This window comes from Chrysoperla carnea, chromosome 1 (assembly GCF_905475395.1).
Source record: "Chrysoperla carnea chromosome 1, inChrCarn1.1, whole genome shotgun sequence".
Lineage (NCBI taxonomy): Eukaryota > Metazoa > Arthropoda > Insecta > Neuroptera > Chrysopidae > Chrysoperla > Chrysoperla carnea.
In genome coordinates this window covers 67843504-67863472 of record NC_058337.1, presented here as the reverse complement: position 1 = coordinate 67863472, position 19969 = coordinate 67843504, and the positions used below count along the sequence as shown (strand labels likewise).

General features: G+C 28.4%; 2 protein-coding genes across 4 annotated transcripts in view; one reads left to right on the top strand and one right to left on the bottom strand.

The window, feature by feature from the left end:
- The first annotated feature begins 22 nt into the window (after positions 1-22).
- Positions 23-15380, top strand: LOC123305183. 3 transcript variants are annotated; one of them, XR_006536834.1, is made up of 16 exons: positions 23-246; positions 302-438; positions 757-1341; positions 1456-1631; positions 3072-3239; positions 5781-6022; positions 6093-6270; positions 6476-6690; positions 7996-8323; positions 9224-9367; positions 9426-10247; positions 10754-11045; positions 11107-11195; positions 12051-12344; positions 12717-14219; positions 15189-15380. XR_006536834.1 is itself a non-coding variant. In XM_044886821.1 (15 exons), exons 1-15 carry the CDS (start codon positions 125-127, stop codon positions 14091-14093), a joined length of 5181 nt encoding a protein of 1726 aa, XP_044742756.1. In that variant the 5' UTR covers positions 23-124; the 3' UTR covers positions 14094-14337. The 3 variants fall into 3 exon arrangements, 1 of the variants encoding a protein (XP_044742756.1); XR_006536833.1 differs by having other exon boundaries at positions 757-1353; XM_044886821.1 differs by lacking the exon at positions 15189-15380 and having other exon boundaries at positions 757-1353; positions 12717-14337.
- Positions 15381-18135: 2755 nt separating this feature from the next.
- LOC123305295 overlaps positions 18136-19969 on the bottom strand; it is a 79349-nt gene continuing 77515 nt past the window's right edge. The window contains exon 9 of the mRNA XM_044886978.1: positions 18136-19955. Within this exon, the coding sequence (XP_044742913.1) occupies positions 19677-19955 (279 nt within the window). The 3' untranslated portion in view covers positions 18136-19676. The remainder of the gene's footprint in view (positions 19956-19969) is intronic.

Genomic DNA, 19969 nt, shown 5'->3' with positions numbered 1-19969 from the left:
AAATTATTAGTCCTCATAACATTACAAAAATGTCTTAAAAATATTTGTTCGTATTTCAAAAAGTATTTGTATTCGATGTAGTAGTTTTCTTGAATTTTGTTACTTTTTTTCTTACAAAAAAGTAATGGCTATGTCTTATTTTAATCATGAATTATTTAGTTTATCGGCTGTTATTGTTAATATTAATGTTAAATTGTGTGCTAGAATTGAGAGTGGCGTTAAACAATTACTAAGCCTTGTAACAAGGTATGTCCAAGAACCTTTTTTAAGTTTGTTTTGATTATATTATTTCCTTTTACAGCAATGGCGAATTGGTTTTACACTATGTTTTTGGGGGTTTAAAACCAATCGCAAAACGAATTCCATGGTTTGAAGAAACGAAAAAGACTATTCAACATATTTGTTTTGACCCTACGGCAACTTGGCTTCTTGTACTCAGTAAGTTTTAGAAATTTGGATATACCAGTTATTAGAAGATTGTCGTTTGGCACGATCAGATGATAAGATTTTATTGTATTTGCCGGAGTATTTAAAATAAAATTAATTACCTTAACTAATAGAAAAAAATCAGAAAGAAGCTATTCAAGTATAATATAAATACCTATTTTTGGGTGTAAGAAAAGATTAACGGATTGCTTCTTTTGCTACTAATACACTCGTTTAAGGCATTATCTCATTATACGATCGCTCCATAGGAAACTTTCTTTTAAAGTATTGAGTTCAATTTTTAGTTATATGAATGATCTTTTGTTTTAGCCTTAGATTCATCCTTGTATATAGTACCTGCATTAAAAATATTAGATCCTGACCAAAAAATCGATTGCAAGTGGTCCGTAAATGATTTAACATACTTTCCAAAAACAAACAAAACTCCAGATGCAACACCAGGATGTGTAATATGGTGGCAAACACTCGAATGCAATCAAAATGCGATTATTGGTTATGATAGTGGTGAAATATGTTTTGTCAGTTTAACGGATGGTCAAACTATCGGGACAACAACAATTACTGGACCTGTAGTCAATTTACATTTGTGTCAGGATAATAGTTTAGATTCTGTAACATTGTTAATAACTAGTGAAAGTAAACAACAATGGCGGTTGTTATTAGAACAACGCTCTACCAGTTACATTTGGGCGTCTGATTGTAGTTTCATACCAAAATTATCAAATCATCCCGATTTATCGATTCTCACCAGTAATTTTCAATCGGAGAATGAAATTAAAGGTAGTACACGATCACGATTACAAGGTTTAAAACAAATGAGCGTGGATAAATTGGCTACGTTACGACAAAAGTTAGCTGAAACACGATCAAAAGGAATTAATTTAACTCGAAAAGGTATCAAAGATTGTATGTTGTTTTTTATATTATCAAGCTTTAGGTTTAGCTTAACGCTTCGTTAGTTTTAAGTTGAATAGTTTAAAAAATCATTGATTATAATTTTTTTTATAGACTCAATGACAAATATGCCTGAAAGGAAGTATTCTGGAAATGAATTTACTGGCCAAGTAAATGATATTACTGTACCAGAAAAGTTAACAAATTTAGGTGAAACTTTTTTACGACCACAGTATGCAAAAAATCGACATTTATTTTCAGGATATTTTAATCCAACAAGTCTTTTAACTGTATGTATATTTTATTCAAACTTTTAATAATTACTATTGATAAGTGGTAGTTGCAACTCGCCAACTGGCGATAATAAATCGTACTAATTAAAATCAGAAATGCACTCGAATTCAGTAGTTACAATTTTGACTACCAGATGGCAATACACGTACTTACCATTTTTTAATGCCTATACAATTATTCAAATTCAAATCAGATAAACCCCGCCAACTGGCGATAAAAATTTGTACTATTAAACCAGAGGTGGACCGCTTTTTCAGTAGTTTCAATTTAGACCACCTGATTATTTACCATTTATCAATTCAAACAATATTTAACTCAATAATAAATTAATATATATTAACTGTTTAATGATATCAAATTCAGACGCGTTAACTGTGGAGTCTTAGTTAAAAATGGATATAAATCGATCTACAGATTTTAGTAGCCCGAGAAAGTAATCTAAATAAATTAAGACCAATTTATGCATACGTTAAGACACATCCGGAAAAGTAATGATTCGACAAATCAGTTCTATTCAGGCATCTCTATACAAAATAGAAGATAATTTGATTGAATTGATCTTGCCGCCCGGTCACAAAAATGTGTAGATCGTCCTTATACGTATTTCAAAATAAAACAATAAATTTATCTTTCAAACCGTGAGAGATGAAAGAAAAGGTGAAAGATCAAAAAAATTTTCATTTTTAAAATTAAATAGTATTATTTCTAACTTAAAAACTATTATTTATTTATGTTAGTTATTATAGACCTTCTTTTAAATTACAATAAAAACAAGTAAAAACAAACAATTGACTGAGTTAATTGTTGAAATACCATGCATAGTCAGTGTTGATGCGCAATCGTTTGTTTTTTTGACGTCACGTAAATAACAAAACATATCCACTTTTAAATAGACACACACACAACTGATATTCCTATATTAATACATACTATAAAATTTGCACCTAATTAACGCCCTCGTGGGTAAACAGTGATGTTTACAAAAAAATGTTTCAAACAAAAGTTTATTTTTTTATAAGGAACATTTCTTACATTTAAACTTTTGTTCTATCTCTAACGGTTTACAAGATGGGTCCTACGGACCCAAGACCCAATTGACCTATGATGCTCATTTACGAACTTGACCTCACTTTTTACGTCCTGAGTACGCTGTATCGTGTCCACAGACGGACGGACGGACGGACGGACAACCGGAAATGGACTAATTAGGTGATTTTATGAACACCTATGTTAAAATTTTTTTCCTAGCATCATTATTTTTAAGCGTTACAAACTTGGGACTAAACTTAATATACTATGTATATTTCATATATACATGGTATAATAAATAGAGAAGAGGGGGTGTTACATTACAGTTATTTTTTGTGAAGGTCAAATAACTTTTGTAAATTTAATTTTTTAATTGGTTATTATTTATGTAATTGTTTTTGGTTTAGATCCATGGTGTCGAAGTTGATGGAATGCCTTTATATGTGCATAAATTACATTTAAATTGTCGAGATATATTAATGACCGATCGATTCTTTTACACTGTTGATCAAAATTATAACAGTGTTTCAATTGTCAGTTGTCAATTGTCTGAATCCCGTTTGGATGGAGATTGTGTAAGTAATTTTTTAAATAATTTATATCTTCGGAAATTTATATTTTTTTTAGTCATTTCATCAAAACCAAATTATTTGGGTCAGATATGTAAATTTTTTTGGTAGAATTTATGCGGAATCTAACATATTCCGCATTGTTTTTAATAGTGCAGTCTATTTATGTAAAATCAGGGACGAGTATCTAATTTTTTTGAGAAAAATTTGAATAAGATGTAACTGGCTCATTTTGCTCTCCTTAATTGTAAACCCCCGTTAAACCACCCGCAAATGGTTAGTATTTTGCAAACAGTAAAAAATAGAAAATATACCTATGTAGAGGGTTTTCAGGACCGCTGAAGTTCGCCAACTCAAAAAAAATGTGAAAATTCAATATGGCGACTGGAAATGCCGTTTTTCGCTGAAAACAGTCATTTTTATCACCAAAATGTGGCAAAAATAAGAAAAAAGAACAATAGTGAAATTTTTATTTCGTTTCAAAGGTAATTTAAAGAGAGTGTTCTTAGCTATATTTCAAGTACGAGTTCAGGGTTCCTTACCCGAAAGAACGAAAAAAATAGACGATTCAGTTTGAAAAATCAAATCGTTTCAGTTTGGAGAAGTCTCTAAGGAAAAAGGTAATTTAATGGAGAGTGTTCTTAGATATTTTTCAAGTGCGAGTTTAGAGGACCGTGCCCGAAAAATTTGTCGGAGGTTTTTTAAATTATGTAAATTTTCTTGTTTTAATTATATGTATAAAATTTGGAAAAATGTATTTCTTGCTCATGCAAGAAGGGCTGTAAAAATGCTTGTGGATGCAGAAAGAAAAAATTTCATTGTCCAGTGGCTTGCATTAATTGCCAAGAAAATTGTTCAAAAATTCCTATCCCAGAAGCAGAAGAAGAAGAAGAAGAAGAAGAAGGCGTTGAAAGTGAAGGTGCAATTATATCAGAAAATATAACTTTAACTATTTCTGAATATAGTACAATCTTAACTAACGATGCATGGTGGTAATCCAGAATTTAATGACTCAAGTGCCAGTGAAAATTATGTATTGATAACTGGGAGTTGCAACTGGCGATAATAATTCGTATTAATTAAAATCAGAAAAAGTCTCGAATTCAGTAGTTACAATTACGACTATCAGAAAGCAACACTTGTACTTACCATTTTCTAAGGCCAATAAAAATATTCAAATTCAAATCAGATAAATCCTGCCAACTGGCGATAAAATTTTGTACTATTAATCAGGAAGTGGACCGCTTTTTCTGTAGTTCCAATTAAGACCACCTGATTACTTACCATAGACCTTTTCATCGATTTGCTTTTGTTTCGGACAGTTGTCAAAAAACTATTCAATCTAAGAAAGTTAAATATATTTTATCTTTTTCAGGCAGCGCATTTTGACAAGGATAGAAGATATAAGATATGTCTTTACTTGATTGAAAACAGTCCGAAACAAAAAAGAATCATTTTGTAAATGAAAAGCCCTATTGATCAATAATAAATGAATAAACGGTTGAAACAACAACTTGCATATCTTATATATATAGGAGACTTTCTATAGATATAGATAGATAGTCACTCATCACGATATCTCTGGAACTATAAGACCTAGAGACTTGAAATTTGGCAGGAATATTCCTTTTGCCAAGTAGAGGTCAGCTAAGAACGGATTTTACGAAATTCCACCCACAAGGGGGGTTGCGGGGGTGTTCATGACTAAAAAATTCATATTTTTAAATTATGGCTTTTAATAGTTCAAAACTTGGTCAGAATGTTTTAAATTACATTTAGAAATTTTTTTTACCTTCGGAGGGTAGAAAGTTGTAGCGAGAAAGTGGGAAGGAAATATCGAATATTTACAAATATACCTAAGTGGGGTATCAAATAAAAGAGCATGACGTGTACATTACAAAACTGTTATCCAACGCAAGGAAATGTGGAGGGAGGGGTGCAAGTGGAGATGTTGCCCAGCAAAGCGGGTATATTTTACGCCACGCAAAGCGGGCGGGAAACAGCTAGTATCGTATAAAATTGTTCACTTTTCCAAATAACTTTTTTTCTGCTCTTATGGATTTTTCAACTTTCCGGCTGTAGATTTGAATTAAGCGGCCTCGAACCCCCTGATTAGCGTAAAATTTTCATCAACTTTTTATTATAATTTACTATTATTTTGAAGTAGCGGCATGTGCATTTTTGGCTAGAAATATAATTTTCCGGCCACCATTTTGAATTTTCACATTTTTTTACTTCAGATTTGGACCGACCGACATTGTATTTTCACATTTTTTTGAGCTTGGATTTAAATTCAACGATCCCGAAAACCCTCTACATATATTTATTTTCTATTTTATGTTTTAGAATAGATAAACCGTTTTTGGGGGGTAATGAAAGGAGGGTCGTGAGGCAAATTCTAAAAGTATGGATTTTTTCTAAATTAAATTACGAACAAAATGAGCCGTATTACATCTTAATCATACTGTTCTCAAAATAATTAGATTTAAAAACTTTATTTGCCTATACTATAATACATTCAGTACAAATTTGGAATTTTTGTTATAGGAGTTCAATCCAGATGCACTAATTGCAACATTCGAATTACCAAATAAAAACGAAATAGTCTTAGCTATTTACAAATTGACTGATATATCATTAATTATCGATCGTGGTAATGTTGATTCAGGAACAAAATCAGATCCAGTATTTACTTTACCCAGAACTGTTAATGATTTACATATCCGTAATCCAAAAGTAGATACATGTGTTATTGTTACAAATTTTGGAGTTTATAAAATTATACTCAAGTAAGTTTGTTTTCTATAATAAATATTATTATTACTTTGAAATTTTAATTTTTTTTTTTTTTTAATTTAGATGTTCTATTATCCAAGTTTTTATGTATTTTGTATGTGAAGAAAATAATATTGAAAAAGCAGAAAAATTAGCTTTAATTTTTGGACTAAATTTACAACAACTTTTAGAATATGCTGGTGATTTGTTACTAGCAAATAGTAGATTTATTGATGCAATATCTTTGTATAAATTATCGAGGGTAAGCTAAATGACAATTAAGATATCGTTATACTAAACATATTTTCGAAAATAAAGTATATTATTTTCTATTTTTGCTCTGTTATGTACCTCTATATATTTGGTATACTTGTCCGATTCTGATTGTTAAAGTTATATATCTTTCTTTAAAAATACACACAACCACAAGAGAAATTGAATTTTAATTTATGAATTTATAATTTTAGTGCCGTCTTTTAAAATCAGTGTTAAAATTTGCGGTAGCGGGCAATGCGAATGAATTATTAACATATATTCAAACATGCTTAGCAGCACCAAATATTGAAATATCGTTACCAACAAAAATTCACCTTTCAAATTTAGCTGTGATGTCATATACCGAAAAACATTTACGTCTTGACAAATTTTCACGATTAAAAACAAAAAATTTAAAAGAATTCGTGTAAGTATTTTGATTGAAAATTTATTAAAAATGGGCAAAGTGTGTGTACTACACTCATAAAAGGGTTCCGTCATATGACCTATGAGAGGAACAATAAAGAAGTATTTTATCGGATTTTTCACCGGATATAAATATAGCGAGAATATAAACAAGTGAAAACAAACAATTTGCAGAGTTAATTGTTGAAATACCCTGTATAGAAAGTGTTGAATATCAGTGCTTGCATTAATTTCGTTTTCGAAAATTTTCGCAATATTTTTTTCATTTTTCGATAATATTTAACAAAACCACTAGTCCTAAATTGCGCCCTCACGGGTAAACAGTGACGTTTACGAAAAATGTTTCAAACAAAAATTGTTTATTTTTTATAAGATCCGGAAATGGACTAATTAGGTGATTTTATGAACACCTATACCAAAATTTTAGTGAATCCTGTATATATTTGTATTGTGGAAAAATAATAAAATATATATTTTTTTATTTATATTACATATATACAGGGTATAAAAGCAACATCGTATTGTTGACTGGGTCTCTTAAATTCATTAAAAATTTTTCAAATAACCTATTATGTTCGAAACCATGAGTACTAATATCGACACATTTTTTATCTTTTTACAGCTTAAAATTTAGGGGGTGGGAACACATTTTTTTCTTTGGGAGCTTATATATCAAGCAAAATTGACGCGACGCAAAAATGTTACTGAACATTTATTATTTATCTTAATCTTTTAAAGATGTATCCAACCACAAACTAAACGATGCGCTTCATTTAAAAAAATTGGCTTCTAAACTTTTTGGGCTAAGCTCCCACCCCCACTATCGAAATTTTTTTCAGATTTCTATGCCGCAGAGCTTACAAGTTAAAAGCGGTGGGGGCGGGCACAATAAAATATTTATTAACCCATGACATATTTGTTAAAATAAACTTTCAATTTACTTATAAAGAAGAAACTATTCCATTTCAAAATGATTTGTTGTGACTATATGCCTCCTTTAAACAAGATGTTGGATTTAAAAAGTAGTATGGAAATTTTCATTTTTTACTAAATCTTATTATAAAAACGCCTAACACGAAAGTAATAATTCCATGGAAAATTGCAAATTAATTCATCTTAAAAAAATACCGGTTTACCTAGCCAACTCATTCTCCTAGCAAATAAAAGTAAAATCCTACCGTTAGAAAGAACGTCTGCGAAAGTCTTTTTTGTTTATTGATTAACGCTGCTGGCTTTTCGTAACCTGCGATCAGATAGTTACTTTTATTTAGAGAATCTTGACTAATATTTAATAATTATTTTTTAGGAATTTTTTGTCAAAAAATGAATATTATGATCAAGTATTAGCTGTAAATGTACTTTGTCAAACAGCCTTATGGACATTAATGACAATTTTAGTACGCACACGTGGTTTAGTATGTGATGTATTAGAGACAATATGTAAATTAATAAAATCAACAAATTGTGGAACATCTGTAATGCCTTCAACAAGTGATTTAAATGATTATTTTTTGTATATATGTCTAACAGAACCATCAAATTCACAATGTCTTCTTGTTAAACCTGCAATAGCTAAAATATATTTTAATTTTATACGTAATAGGATAGATCATTTAGAAGCACAAATTTTACAGGTAAATAATAATCATTCAACTTCAGTGTCGGATTTACTTTTTAAAGGCCCATAGGAGGAGTTTTTGTGAAGGCCTACTTGAGACGAAAATTTTTGATAAAACGGGAAAATTAACAGATTTTTAGTTGAAAATTTTTTTATTTACTAATAAATGAAATGACCGATACTTCAAGTTGATTAAAAGTTTACAAAATATTATTTTAAAATCATTTTCCGACTCTTCTGCTCACCAAACTATCAATAATTTCATCAAAATATAATTTTCTCAGTAAATCAGATTCCATGCTCATGGCAGTCTAACTCGTTAATCTATCTGGCCTCATGCACGCTCTGAGTTGTCCTTGAATTAATTTCAATTTTGAAAAATCTCATCCGCTCGCACAATTCATTGTCATTAGAGTTAAATAAATTTGTAGAGCAATATTTACATTAGGAAATGATTCATGTAAATCATTGTCACATAATAGTTTATGAAGTTTTGCCAAATTGTCTTCCAAATCTTCAGTATATAGTATTCAGTATATCATATTTTTCAAATTTTTGCATTTTTTGGGGGCTTATAGGTGTCGCCTAGTCCGCTTAAATGGTAAATCGGGCAAATTTCAGCTTTTATTCCGTTTTATTTTGTAAGATATTAGTCTGAAACAAAAATCTCCTGACTTTCTGTTTTATTTGATTGATATTGATTCCAGTCTAATTCCTGAACAAATTTCTTTCTAAAAATTGTCGCTTTTAATACAATTTGAAACTACTAAGTTACATAGGTTAGGACTTTTAACAAATATTTTCTTTTACCGTTTAATCGTCTAATGAAATTTTCACAAAAAATGATTCTTTATAATTGCGGTTTAACTAAAAATGTATTTGAATATTTAAGTTAAATTATTTGTATTATTTCTAGCGCCTAGTTGAGTTATTAGACCCAACAAATCCAACTATCAGACCAATTATCTCCAGGCTTTTTGAAATTTACAAAGTTCGTCAAAGGACAACATCAACTGGTTTAGAATCAACTGTGGATCATCAAGATTCACTTGAAGCAAATGTAAGGTATTATATTTCGTGAAAAATTACAATATTTCAAAAATGTCATTTTATTTTAGGATGAACAACTAACAGCTTTTCAAGATCTAATGGAAACGTTTATTCATGTAATGTTAAAACGCATTCTATTAAATTATCCTTCAATAGTTTACGATGATCAGTTAATGGTGTTATCAAAATGTTCATACGCAGGCAATCAAGATCCGATTGTATTAAATCGTAAATATCGGACACTTAGTGCTGGCTATGGACATGTTGCATTAGTTCGAAACAATACAGTATGGACATGGGGTATCACTGCTCATGGATGCCTGGGTTTAGGCCCGTTAATGACAAAATTCCATTTACCACAACCGATTGAAGCTTTTAATCAGCTTTGGTCAGATATTATAAGTGTGGCTTGTGGTAGGACGCATACGCTAATTTTAACAAATTTTGGTGTATATGCTTGTGGATCGAACACCTATGGTCAATTGGGCCTAGAACAAATTATGCAAACTCCATATCCTATTATGATTGAGAGTTTATCATCCGAATTCATTTGTGATATTTGTGTTGGGCAATATCACTCATTAGCATTAACTGCGTCGGGAAGAGTGTATTCTTGGGGTTGGGGTGTACATGGACAATTGGGTCATGGTAATATTGAAGATGTGCGGACACCTACATTAATAGAATATTTTAAGGATATTGTAATTGCACAAATTGCTGCTGGTCATGCGCATACATTAGTATTAACTTCGAAAGGTATTGTTTATAGTTTTGGATCGAATTTTGTTGGACAATTAGGTATAGGAACAACAAGAAAGTATAATGTTCCTCAACAAATTACAAAATTGCCGGAAAAAATTGTTTTAATTAGTACGGAATACTTTCAAAGTGTAAGATATTTTTAAATAATATTCTAGGAAACATCGATGATCATATGTCATAGCTCATAATATTTTAGTGTTAATAGTGTGCCTGGCATGGAAAATCTTGTTAGCCTGTTCACATCAGAGAATTTTAAATTTCTTGAATAAGAGAATCTTAGTCGTGGTTAGATAAACGTTAAAAATGAATACGATCGAATTTCTAAAATCTGGCCATTCAATCATTTTAATTCGGATAACCTAGTAATCTGCCGTTGCGAAAAGTATTATTTTATCGCAGGGAGTGAAGAAAAAAATAAAAATAATTGTATTTTTCGATATTATTAAATTTCTTTTTCAACTGGTTTATTTTTGTTTTAGTAGACAACTACTAAGATTGTTTTTTTTTTTACATAATACTTTTGATTAGATTAGAAAAATTTGCCTGTTTCGATCCAACTGAATATGAAATTCATCTCTGTTTCCTGGAGTATAATTTTTAATTTATTTATAATTACAAAAATTTTCATTTATAGTTTGCAGTTAGTTCCTCAAATAAATTGTATACGTGGGGTGCCAGTCCCCAAGTCTTACGACTTGCTGCACAAGCACAAAAAAAGGCTAAGTTACTTAATAATTCGAATATATCTGTTGGCGATAATACAACAGTGAATAATCGTAATGAAATTATTCCTAATAATATTGATAATAATGTGCCAAATATTGTGGGAGAAAATTTGAATGAGAAATTGTCAAATGCAGGTGATATTAGTTCTGATTCAGATACGGATATTACTCAAAAAATTGAAAGTGATGTTAATATCGAAGGTTGGTTTTATCGACATTTCTAAATTAATAAAATATTTTTATATTTATTTTACTCTTACAGTGACACCACCGATACTTGATCCAGAAATTCAACCACATTTACAGCCAAAACTTGTAAATACATCTAATGTAAACGGTATTATTGTAAACGTAAGTAAATATGGTTATAAAATTGAAATTACGTTATTTTTATCCGCCCAATTTTTCTAGATAGTAGAAATCAAATAAGCAAATTTCATATTTTATTTTTGATAGATAAAATGAGACGATAAAAAAGTTACATATTTTAGTAAAATTGCCTCGCGTTTATTTACCTTGACTTTTAAGTATCATTAATCCACGGTGCAATAATGCATATCAGAAAAGTATAATTTAACAATAGATTATTATTATCTTAAAATTTTAACAAAACATTGAAATAAATAGTAAATAATAGCTGAAGACTGTTGATTGAATGTAGTTTTATCCATTTTTTACACTTTATATAGTAGTATTGAATTTTGGGTGCCATATGTTTTAATAATTCTACTTTCTATAATATAAATATACACATTGTGGTAAGAATAGAATATCCAAACCGTAGATTTCCTGACTTTGCGTTACTACTTGGGCTACGAGAATATTATGCAGAAATGTAAATATTTCTTCGCTGTATTTCGCTTATGTATTTGTAGTTTTAATATTTAATTAACCAAACTACATAATTTGTTTTTTTAATCTCCATCTACCCATTATTCGAGTAATTGTCATTGTTATTAGTAAAGTTTACTTAGATTATAATGGATAGGTATTAATTTATAACAAATAAAAATGTGTAAATAAATAAAACTAAGTGATAAATGCAAATACATTTGATAGTGAATTTTGCAGTGGCTCAGTTAGTAGATCATTAGTCCTGGATGTCAAAAAGGTTAAATTCTTTCTAAGATATGTATACTTTTTTATTTCAAATATTTATGTTGAAAAAAATTGAGTTAGAAAAATTATGCCTTTTTTTAATTTTAGGTGGTATCGGGATGCCACCACGCTGTACTTCTAACCAAAGATGGTACAATGTATGCTTGGGGTAAAAATTTAGATGGACAATTAGGTATTGGTTCACGAAAAGAAGTTTTAATACCAACGCCAGTGAGAATCAATTCTGCAAATTTTGTTAGCGGAGTGAATACCCCTGTGAAACAGGATGATGTGAATTTACAAGAATTAAAATGTAGTTATGTTGCATGTGGTGCTGAATTTACGGTGGCTATTGACTCAACAGGACGTGTTTTAGCATGGGGAAATAATGCTTTTGCCCAGGTATTTATTCAATATTTGAGAATTATTTTACCCTCACATAATTTTTATAACGGATTTTTTTATTTTAAGTTTATAAGGAAAATTATAAATTTGAAATTAAAATTATACACATAAAAATAATGTCAATCGTCAGGGTAATAGCTTTAGTTATAACATTTATGTTTAAATATAATTTTGGGTCTAGGCTTTCTAATATAGCCAATTCGTGGCGATTGGCAGTACTTTTATATGTTTAATTTTATTTTAAAATTTATAGCTTAAAAAAACTCTCTTTTAAATTTGATCTTGCGACCATTGGCTGAGTTCGTATTTTTCCGAACTGTATTACTTTCATCTTTTGGTGACCACCGTATAATTTTGTAATCTTTATAGCTTGGTAAACTACCCGATGAGGATCAAAAAGGCCTAGATGGAAAAATGGTACTACTAAAAACAACTAAACGGATTATCAAACTACCCAGCTCATTTCAAAATATATGTGATACACCCAAGGAAATCATGAATATACCAAGCCAAGTAATTTCTTTTAAAAATAACGATAAAAAACAATTTTCCAACACAATTCCAACATATTTTTATCCATTATCAAAAATAGAACTATCCGAAGATTTAGCTGAAAATAAAAATGTGCTTACCTATGGTCCAAAAACATTACATTTTGTTCTTGAAACATATCGTGGATTTTATGATTCAGATAAAATAATGAAACTATGTTTAAAATATAAAAATTACCAAGCGGCAAGTAAAATATCATTTTTGGAAAATTATTTTACCGATAGTTTAAATTATCAACTAAAAGGGCTGGAAAATTTGATACTTAAAAAGAAAAGTTGTACGGAAATTATAAACGAAATACCAGTTTGTAAGAAACTTGAGGTTGATACTCCAGTAGCGGGGCTATCGAATGGAGTTAAAGAAACGATTAATAGTGGTTTCGTGAAAAAGTTTACGGAAAATGATATTAGTTTTAGTCCATCTTTGGAGAGTATAAAGCAATTTAATGATGATTTTGAAGAAAGTCAAGGTGGTCAAGAGGAAATGTGCGAAGTAATTCCTGAAGATGTTACAACTAAATTTGCGAACGTTTCAATCGATATCGATGAAGATAAGAAATTATTGGTGCGCAATACAATCTTAGAATATGTGGACTCAATCGACAGAAGTCTTATTGACGATGATAAATCAATCGTACAAAATTTAGAAAATAATTTAGTAAATCAAGAAAATAATAATTGTGATGAGAAAATTGGTGATGAAAAACTATCATCAGATGTTGAAAATCATAATGGACCAATGGTAAATGATGATGGTAAAATTATACAAATTACCGACACAACATTGGTCGATTATGCATCACATATTTTAATGTTTTACATAGAGAAAACTCAAAATACAGAAAATCATATTTTAATGCAAAATATTTTGATAAAATCTATGGATTTTTGGTTATCAAATAATTTACCAGTTGAAATATTAGAGAATATTTTGTTAAAAAATATGGCAAAATATTTTTATCCATTATCAATATTATTATTTTGTAAAAATTTTAATAATAATTTAGGTGAAGCAATAACTAAAACAGATGAAACTTCTACATCGTCATCAACGTCAACGTCTACAACAACAACTCAATCAGAAAAATCATTTATGTTTTTAAAACAATTATCAACAAAATTCTGTTTACAATTATGTTCGATGGTGTTGAAAAATGTAAATAAATCACAGCAATCGAATAATACTGATAAATAAAGGTCGGAAAAATGTGTGTTCAAAATAAAAAAGTAAAACTTTCTTAATTTTTGTTTGTTTTTGAATATCTTTTAAATGACGGATGTCTATACTCTACACTAGATGAATAACCGGAAATTCGCATTGGTGAGCATACTCACAACTTTATTTAATTTTTTTTTTAATATTTAGGTATTCTTAATTAAATCAACAATTAAAATAAGTTAAGGTTGTACGGCCATTACAGTCATGTTCTTGAATAGTGAAAATAATATTAATAGATTACCTTGAAATCTTTATTATCAATAATCTATAATTTTTATTTTCCAAAGTGTCGGAGAGATTACATTTGGCCCTTTTTTGTAGAAAAATAAAACCAGAGTTTACTTAGAATGTATATCTGTGTCTTAGATTGTAGAAAAATTACAAAGTGTTGTTACCGTGTAGTTTTAAAGATAATTCTATATAAATAAGTTGAAAATTTATATACTCGCATGTTTTATGTGAGGAACTTTAAAAATTCTAAATAATTTACCTTGGCTAGTATTTATGAATATGACGATAACATTTTACTTTATTTAACAAACGTGGCTGTATTACCTTAAATTTAAAAAATCCTAATCATACATGGATTGTAACCGAATACAGGCGTTAACTTGCTATATGATATTTGATACAGGCTAATGTTAATTTAAAAATTAGTTAATGGCTTTGCTCGAAGTTTTAATATTCAGGGCTATTTGCAGTAAACATCATTACAAATGATATAATTTTTACAAATAAACGTTAATATTAATATTTCTAATCCGATAAATAAATTTGATCCAATCTGATAAATATCGAATGTATGCACATTTGACGTTTTTATGTCGATAGACATGGCGTTCAATGACGCGCACAGTCGTTTCAAGCTCCTTCATCCGCATTAATTGATGGCATATAATTTGCTTTAGCATCAATGAAATGTGTAAAAACATCAAATTTTAAAATTTATAAAAATTTGTTCTTGCACTCAATCAATTAATTTTTATAAAGACAGGGACATTTTGTTTGTAATTTTAATTGAAAAGTTGAATATCTTTCAATTGATGTCTATTATTATATCTTTTTTAACAGTGACTACTTAATATTTCAATCGGAGCGGATGCAACTGGATTTTACTTTGAACAATGAGAACCTTGCACAAATTTTTAATTTATTTAAATACTAGATACTAGAATAAGAAAAGTAAAATTCAAACTTTAAAGATGTGAATTATATTTTGGAACTGTCTATATAACTGGAGGGTTCATAGAAAGGATATTAATTTTATTGTGCATCGATATTCGTCTTTTATTTTATTTCCATTTAGATCATATTTTCAGAGAAAAAGAAAATGTAAAATATGCAAAACTTGTAACACGATTATTTATATTTTGTGTAAATATTGAAAAAGTAAACTGTTGGACACAATAGGTACTAAATTGTGCCATGTAGTGTATAATATAGATATCCTAAGATCTTAATAAATTCAAAGTAATATGAAAAGCCTTTCTCTGTGAAAAATTGGTAGTAATAATGTATTTTCCATAAATAACTTTCTATATACATATAATATATATTTATAGGTACTTTTTTTACCCAAATAAAAAATCTTATAGGAATTTTCCCTATAAAATTCCCATATAACAAAAAGAACAAGTTTAGGAATTTATCTTAACAATTTTGTGTTTTGTATTTATTATGTGTAATATTTACTGTATTTAATTTTATTTACGAAATCAAAATGACAAAAACTTGATTTCAATTTATTTTTAATCTAGAAATGGTACTTATAGTAGGATATTTATAATTTAAATCTTGTGTATAAAAAACATAAAGAGTCTGTCTATAAAGTGTTAAGATAGAATATTATAAAATTTTAAAAACATGTTCTAGTTAAATCCTTTTTTTCAAACGATTGTTCGATCTAAAATGATATAACGAGTGCATTTGACGATCCATAAAGCGCTTCTAAATCCATAACCATAATACTATATAAATAAAATCCTAAAGTAAAATACGTGCACACATCGTTACTATTAAGGATTTAAGTATTCAGAATCTGTTTTGAATATTGCGGTAATTACTGTCCTTTCATATTTACAGCTTCAACTGATAATGAAAAAGTGAATTATAGGTACATTAAAGAATGGTTAAAATTGTAGTATCAGATGTATTGTAATATGTATTTTAGAGCAATTTAATCTTCACGATAGGCAAAACAACTTCATGTTAAACAATACAGGGAGTTATATAGGATAATGAAGTCATTTATGCGATAATGCAGCAATATATTTCTTAGTTTGGCTGGTTTTTTTTTTTTTCATTATTATCGAGATATTTACGATATAGATATTTGTGCAAGACTATGACGATGCCGAATATACAAGTGATGACTCTCACCTTTTAAACGACTATGAAATATTTCAGAAGACTATTTTGGTGTCACTTTTATGAAATATACTTAAATTTATTTTGATATTTGGGAGGTGAAAATAAAAAAAATTTTACATGCTTTTTCGATCAACTCCACGATGTTTGATATATTAGGTACCGTTAATAGAATTAAACAATATTGCATTGTTAAGCAACCATTTATATCAACCATAAACGGATGTTTCGTTAAATTCAACGGCAAAGTGTACTTATCATATTTCGATTATTTTAGTTGTTTAAAAAGGTTCAGTTGGCATTAATTTGTACTTATCATATTTCGATTATTTTAGTTGTTTAAAAAGGTTCAGTTGGCATTAATTTGTACGATTAAATTTTTCATAAAATGATCGGGTCTAGTGTAACCGAGCCAAAAATATCCCATTAATCATCGAACAGGAACTGAAAAATGAGTTAATACTTGAATCTAGGATAATATACAATGTCTTTATGTATTACTTTACTTGAATCGATACAGATAATGACATTTTTCTTTCGTTTTATAATATCAGTATTAAAAACATGACAGTTACTATATAAGTTACCATAAGTTAGAAAAATGACAAACTAAAAAATCATTAATGCTATGATTTTCAAAAGATATGTTCGCATAGCTGTAAAATACCAATGCATTTTAAAATTTATGAATATAAATTGAATAATATTATGTAAAAATTTAAGGCTTGCTACATAAATATCCTACTAGCAATACCGGACTTTAGTGGACTGTTTTAGAAACTCGAAAAATAAACACACTTGGTACTATATTCCCTGTTTTGCAAACTTAGTAATTTATTTAAAAAAAGAAGACTTAGTACTGTGCTTAAAATATTTAGATAAACAAATTAGGTAGTGAAAAATTATTAGGTTGATTTTACTAATTATAGAAAAAATATATATATATATATGACCTAAGATTGATAATTTTGTGATATTTAAATAACTTATTAAAGAAAATTATGGATATTAATTCTTATTGGCGAAAATACTGTTGAGAATATTAAGAGGGTTGCTTAAGTTTGTTGATGATGACTAGTCAAAAAAAAAAGTTATGACATTAAAAAAGGACATGGATTTAAAAGATTAAATTGCTTATATATTCATTAAATAAACAAATATATTTCCAGCATATTTATGTTGGTTATATACTTTTGCAATTTGGATCTTTTAGATCCATATAAAAAGGGATCTCGTCAAAATAATATGTTACAAATGTTTTAATTTGTTTTATTTTAATATATATTTACATTTTTTTGTTTTGTTTTGTTTAGTTTAACAGTTTTGGTACAAATTATTTTTTTTGACAAATAATAAAATAATATTTTTCTGTTGAATCTTTTGTTTAAGATTCTTCTGGTCATTTGGAAAATGTGAATTTTTTTTAGTATATTTATACATGTTATTATTACCTAATTCTTAGTTAAAAATATATGCGTGTAAAATTCTATAAAAAATATTATATATATATACACAGAAAAATTGAATTCATTTTCTTTACAATCCCCATTCAGGACATACTTTACAAAGGTTACTTCTTACAATATATTATTTGGTATTTTATTTGTTTCACAAAAATAATTAAAGAAATATAATAATTTTAAAGATTTTATAATATGGTATTTCATTAAAATTGGAGATGTAAAAACTTTTATCAGAATAATAGGGATAAATAAAATAGCTTGAATAACAAGGAACTCACATAACATTCCAATAACTAAGTCAAGTGTAATATAATTTGAAACACCAATCAGTGTTAATTAATATAGATACAAGTCACACAATGGATGTGGCAACACGATATTAAAGATATTATTACACTTAATCGATAAAAAAATAAAATTTAAATATGCTATTTATATCTGTTTCAACAATGTGTTAAAGTTAAGTGCAAGTTCCCTATTAATTATGTTGAATGAATTAACTGTGTAAGAAGTCGCCTATGTTAAGTAAAGAGGATGTATTTTGTAACAAACATAGCTGCAAAAAACATTAATTATTGTTACAAAATTCATCCTGATCAATTGAATACTTAGCATTTAATGACTTTTTTAATGATTGAATTAATAAAATTTAATTTTCAAAATCGTGATGTACCATCGAATTTAAATTGGCGGGTTATTCCAAATTATTTAAGAGAAATCTTTAAATGTGATTTGAATTGTGTGTTCAGTAAGTAGAAGTTAATTAAGTTAATTTGAAAATATCGAATTATCTCGAATTTGATTTATCGTTTATTTTAATAATTGTGTGCATTTCTAATTCTCGTATAATCTACTATTGCGACATTGGAAGACATTAAGTAGAATCATGCCACTAATTGAGCTTACTATCATTCTAATTACGATCTGTACATATAGGTCTGGACAATAATTTAGTAAGATTTTATATTCCATTTGGATTAGACGCTTTCAAACAGTGAAATTCGTCATATTGGTAATTCGAGGGATCAATATATTACGATTGTTAAATAATTACGATTAAAATCGCAAATGTCTTTGTAAATATTTAATTCTATCAACATACAGAAAAATGATCATCTGGCAACAAATAATTATCACAATACTCGAAATAATTTTGTAAATTTATTTGTAATTTGAGTGTCTCAATTTGAAGTCAACAACATTATAAGTAATTTTCCCCAAAATTTATTGTCTACAACTTTACAACTTTTCGTAGGATATAAATTTTTATTTTAGAGAAATTTAAATCTTTGTTTTCCTCTTCCTCGAATTTAAGTTTTTTTACAACGCGTTTAACTTGCTAACAAACTTTTCATTTCTTTCAAAAAATTGGGTAATGAATAATTGCAATCGATTAGAACACTAGTCACGACTCATTGATAAAGTGATATGGGTTACCATTCCCCGATGTTAAATGGAATTAACGTTATTTCCAGACCTGTGTATACGATTATGCATCTAAAACGTTTCATAAAAACAATACAAAAAATATTTTTCGATAAATTTAACAACTATAAAAGTTTCAGTCTCTCTTCATCATTGAATGATTTCTGTAAATGATTTATAAAAGATTCTCGAATAATATTGGTAATTTAGAATTTTTTTTTAATTAACAACAATTTTTTTAATCAAATATGGCAATAATTTTTAATTAAAATATAATTTTGTTTTCTCCCTTTGCAAATCATTTTTATTTCGCACTATAGTGTGAACCAATATTACTAGAAGGCCCTCTGTGTTGTTTATGATGTGGACCACTGTATCGACTACCTGGCCGTGAATGTACAATTGCATAATGATCACTATGAGATGATATTGATCGTGTGGAATTCATAGTAGAGCCACCTGATGTGTATCCTTGTTTTGGATTTGGTGCTCCATTTAATGAGTATCGAGATCCATATTGACTACCATGCCAACTTCTGTATGGATCGTAGTCTTCAATTATTGAGGGCTCTTTTTCAATTATCTGAAAAAAAAACA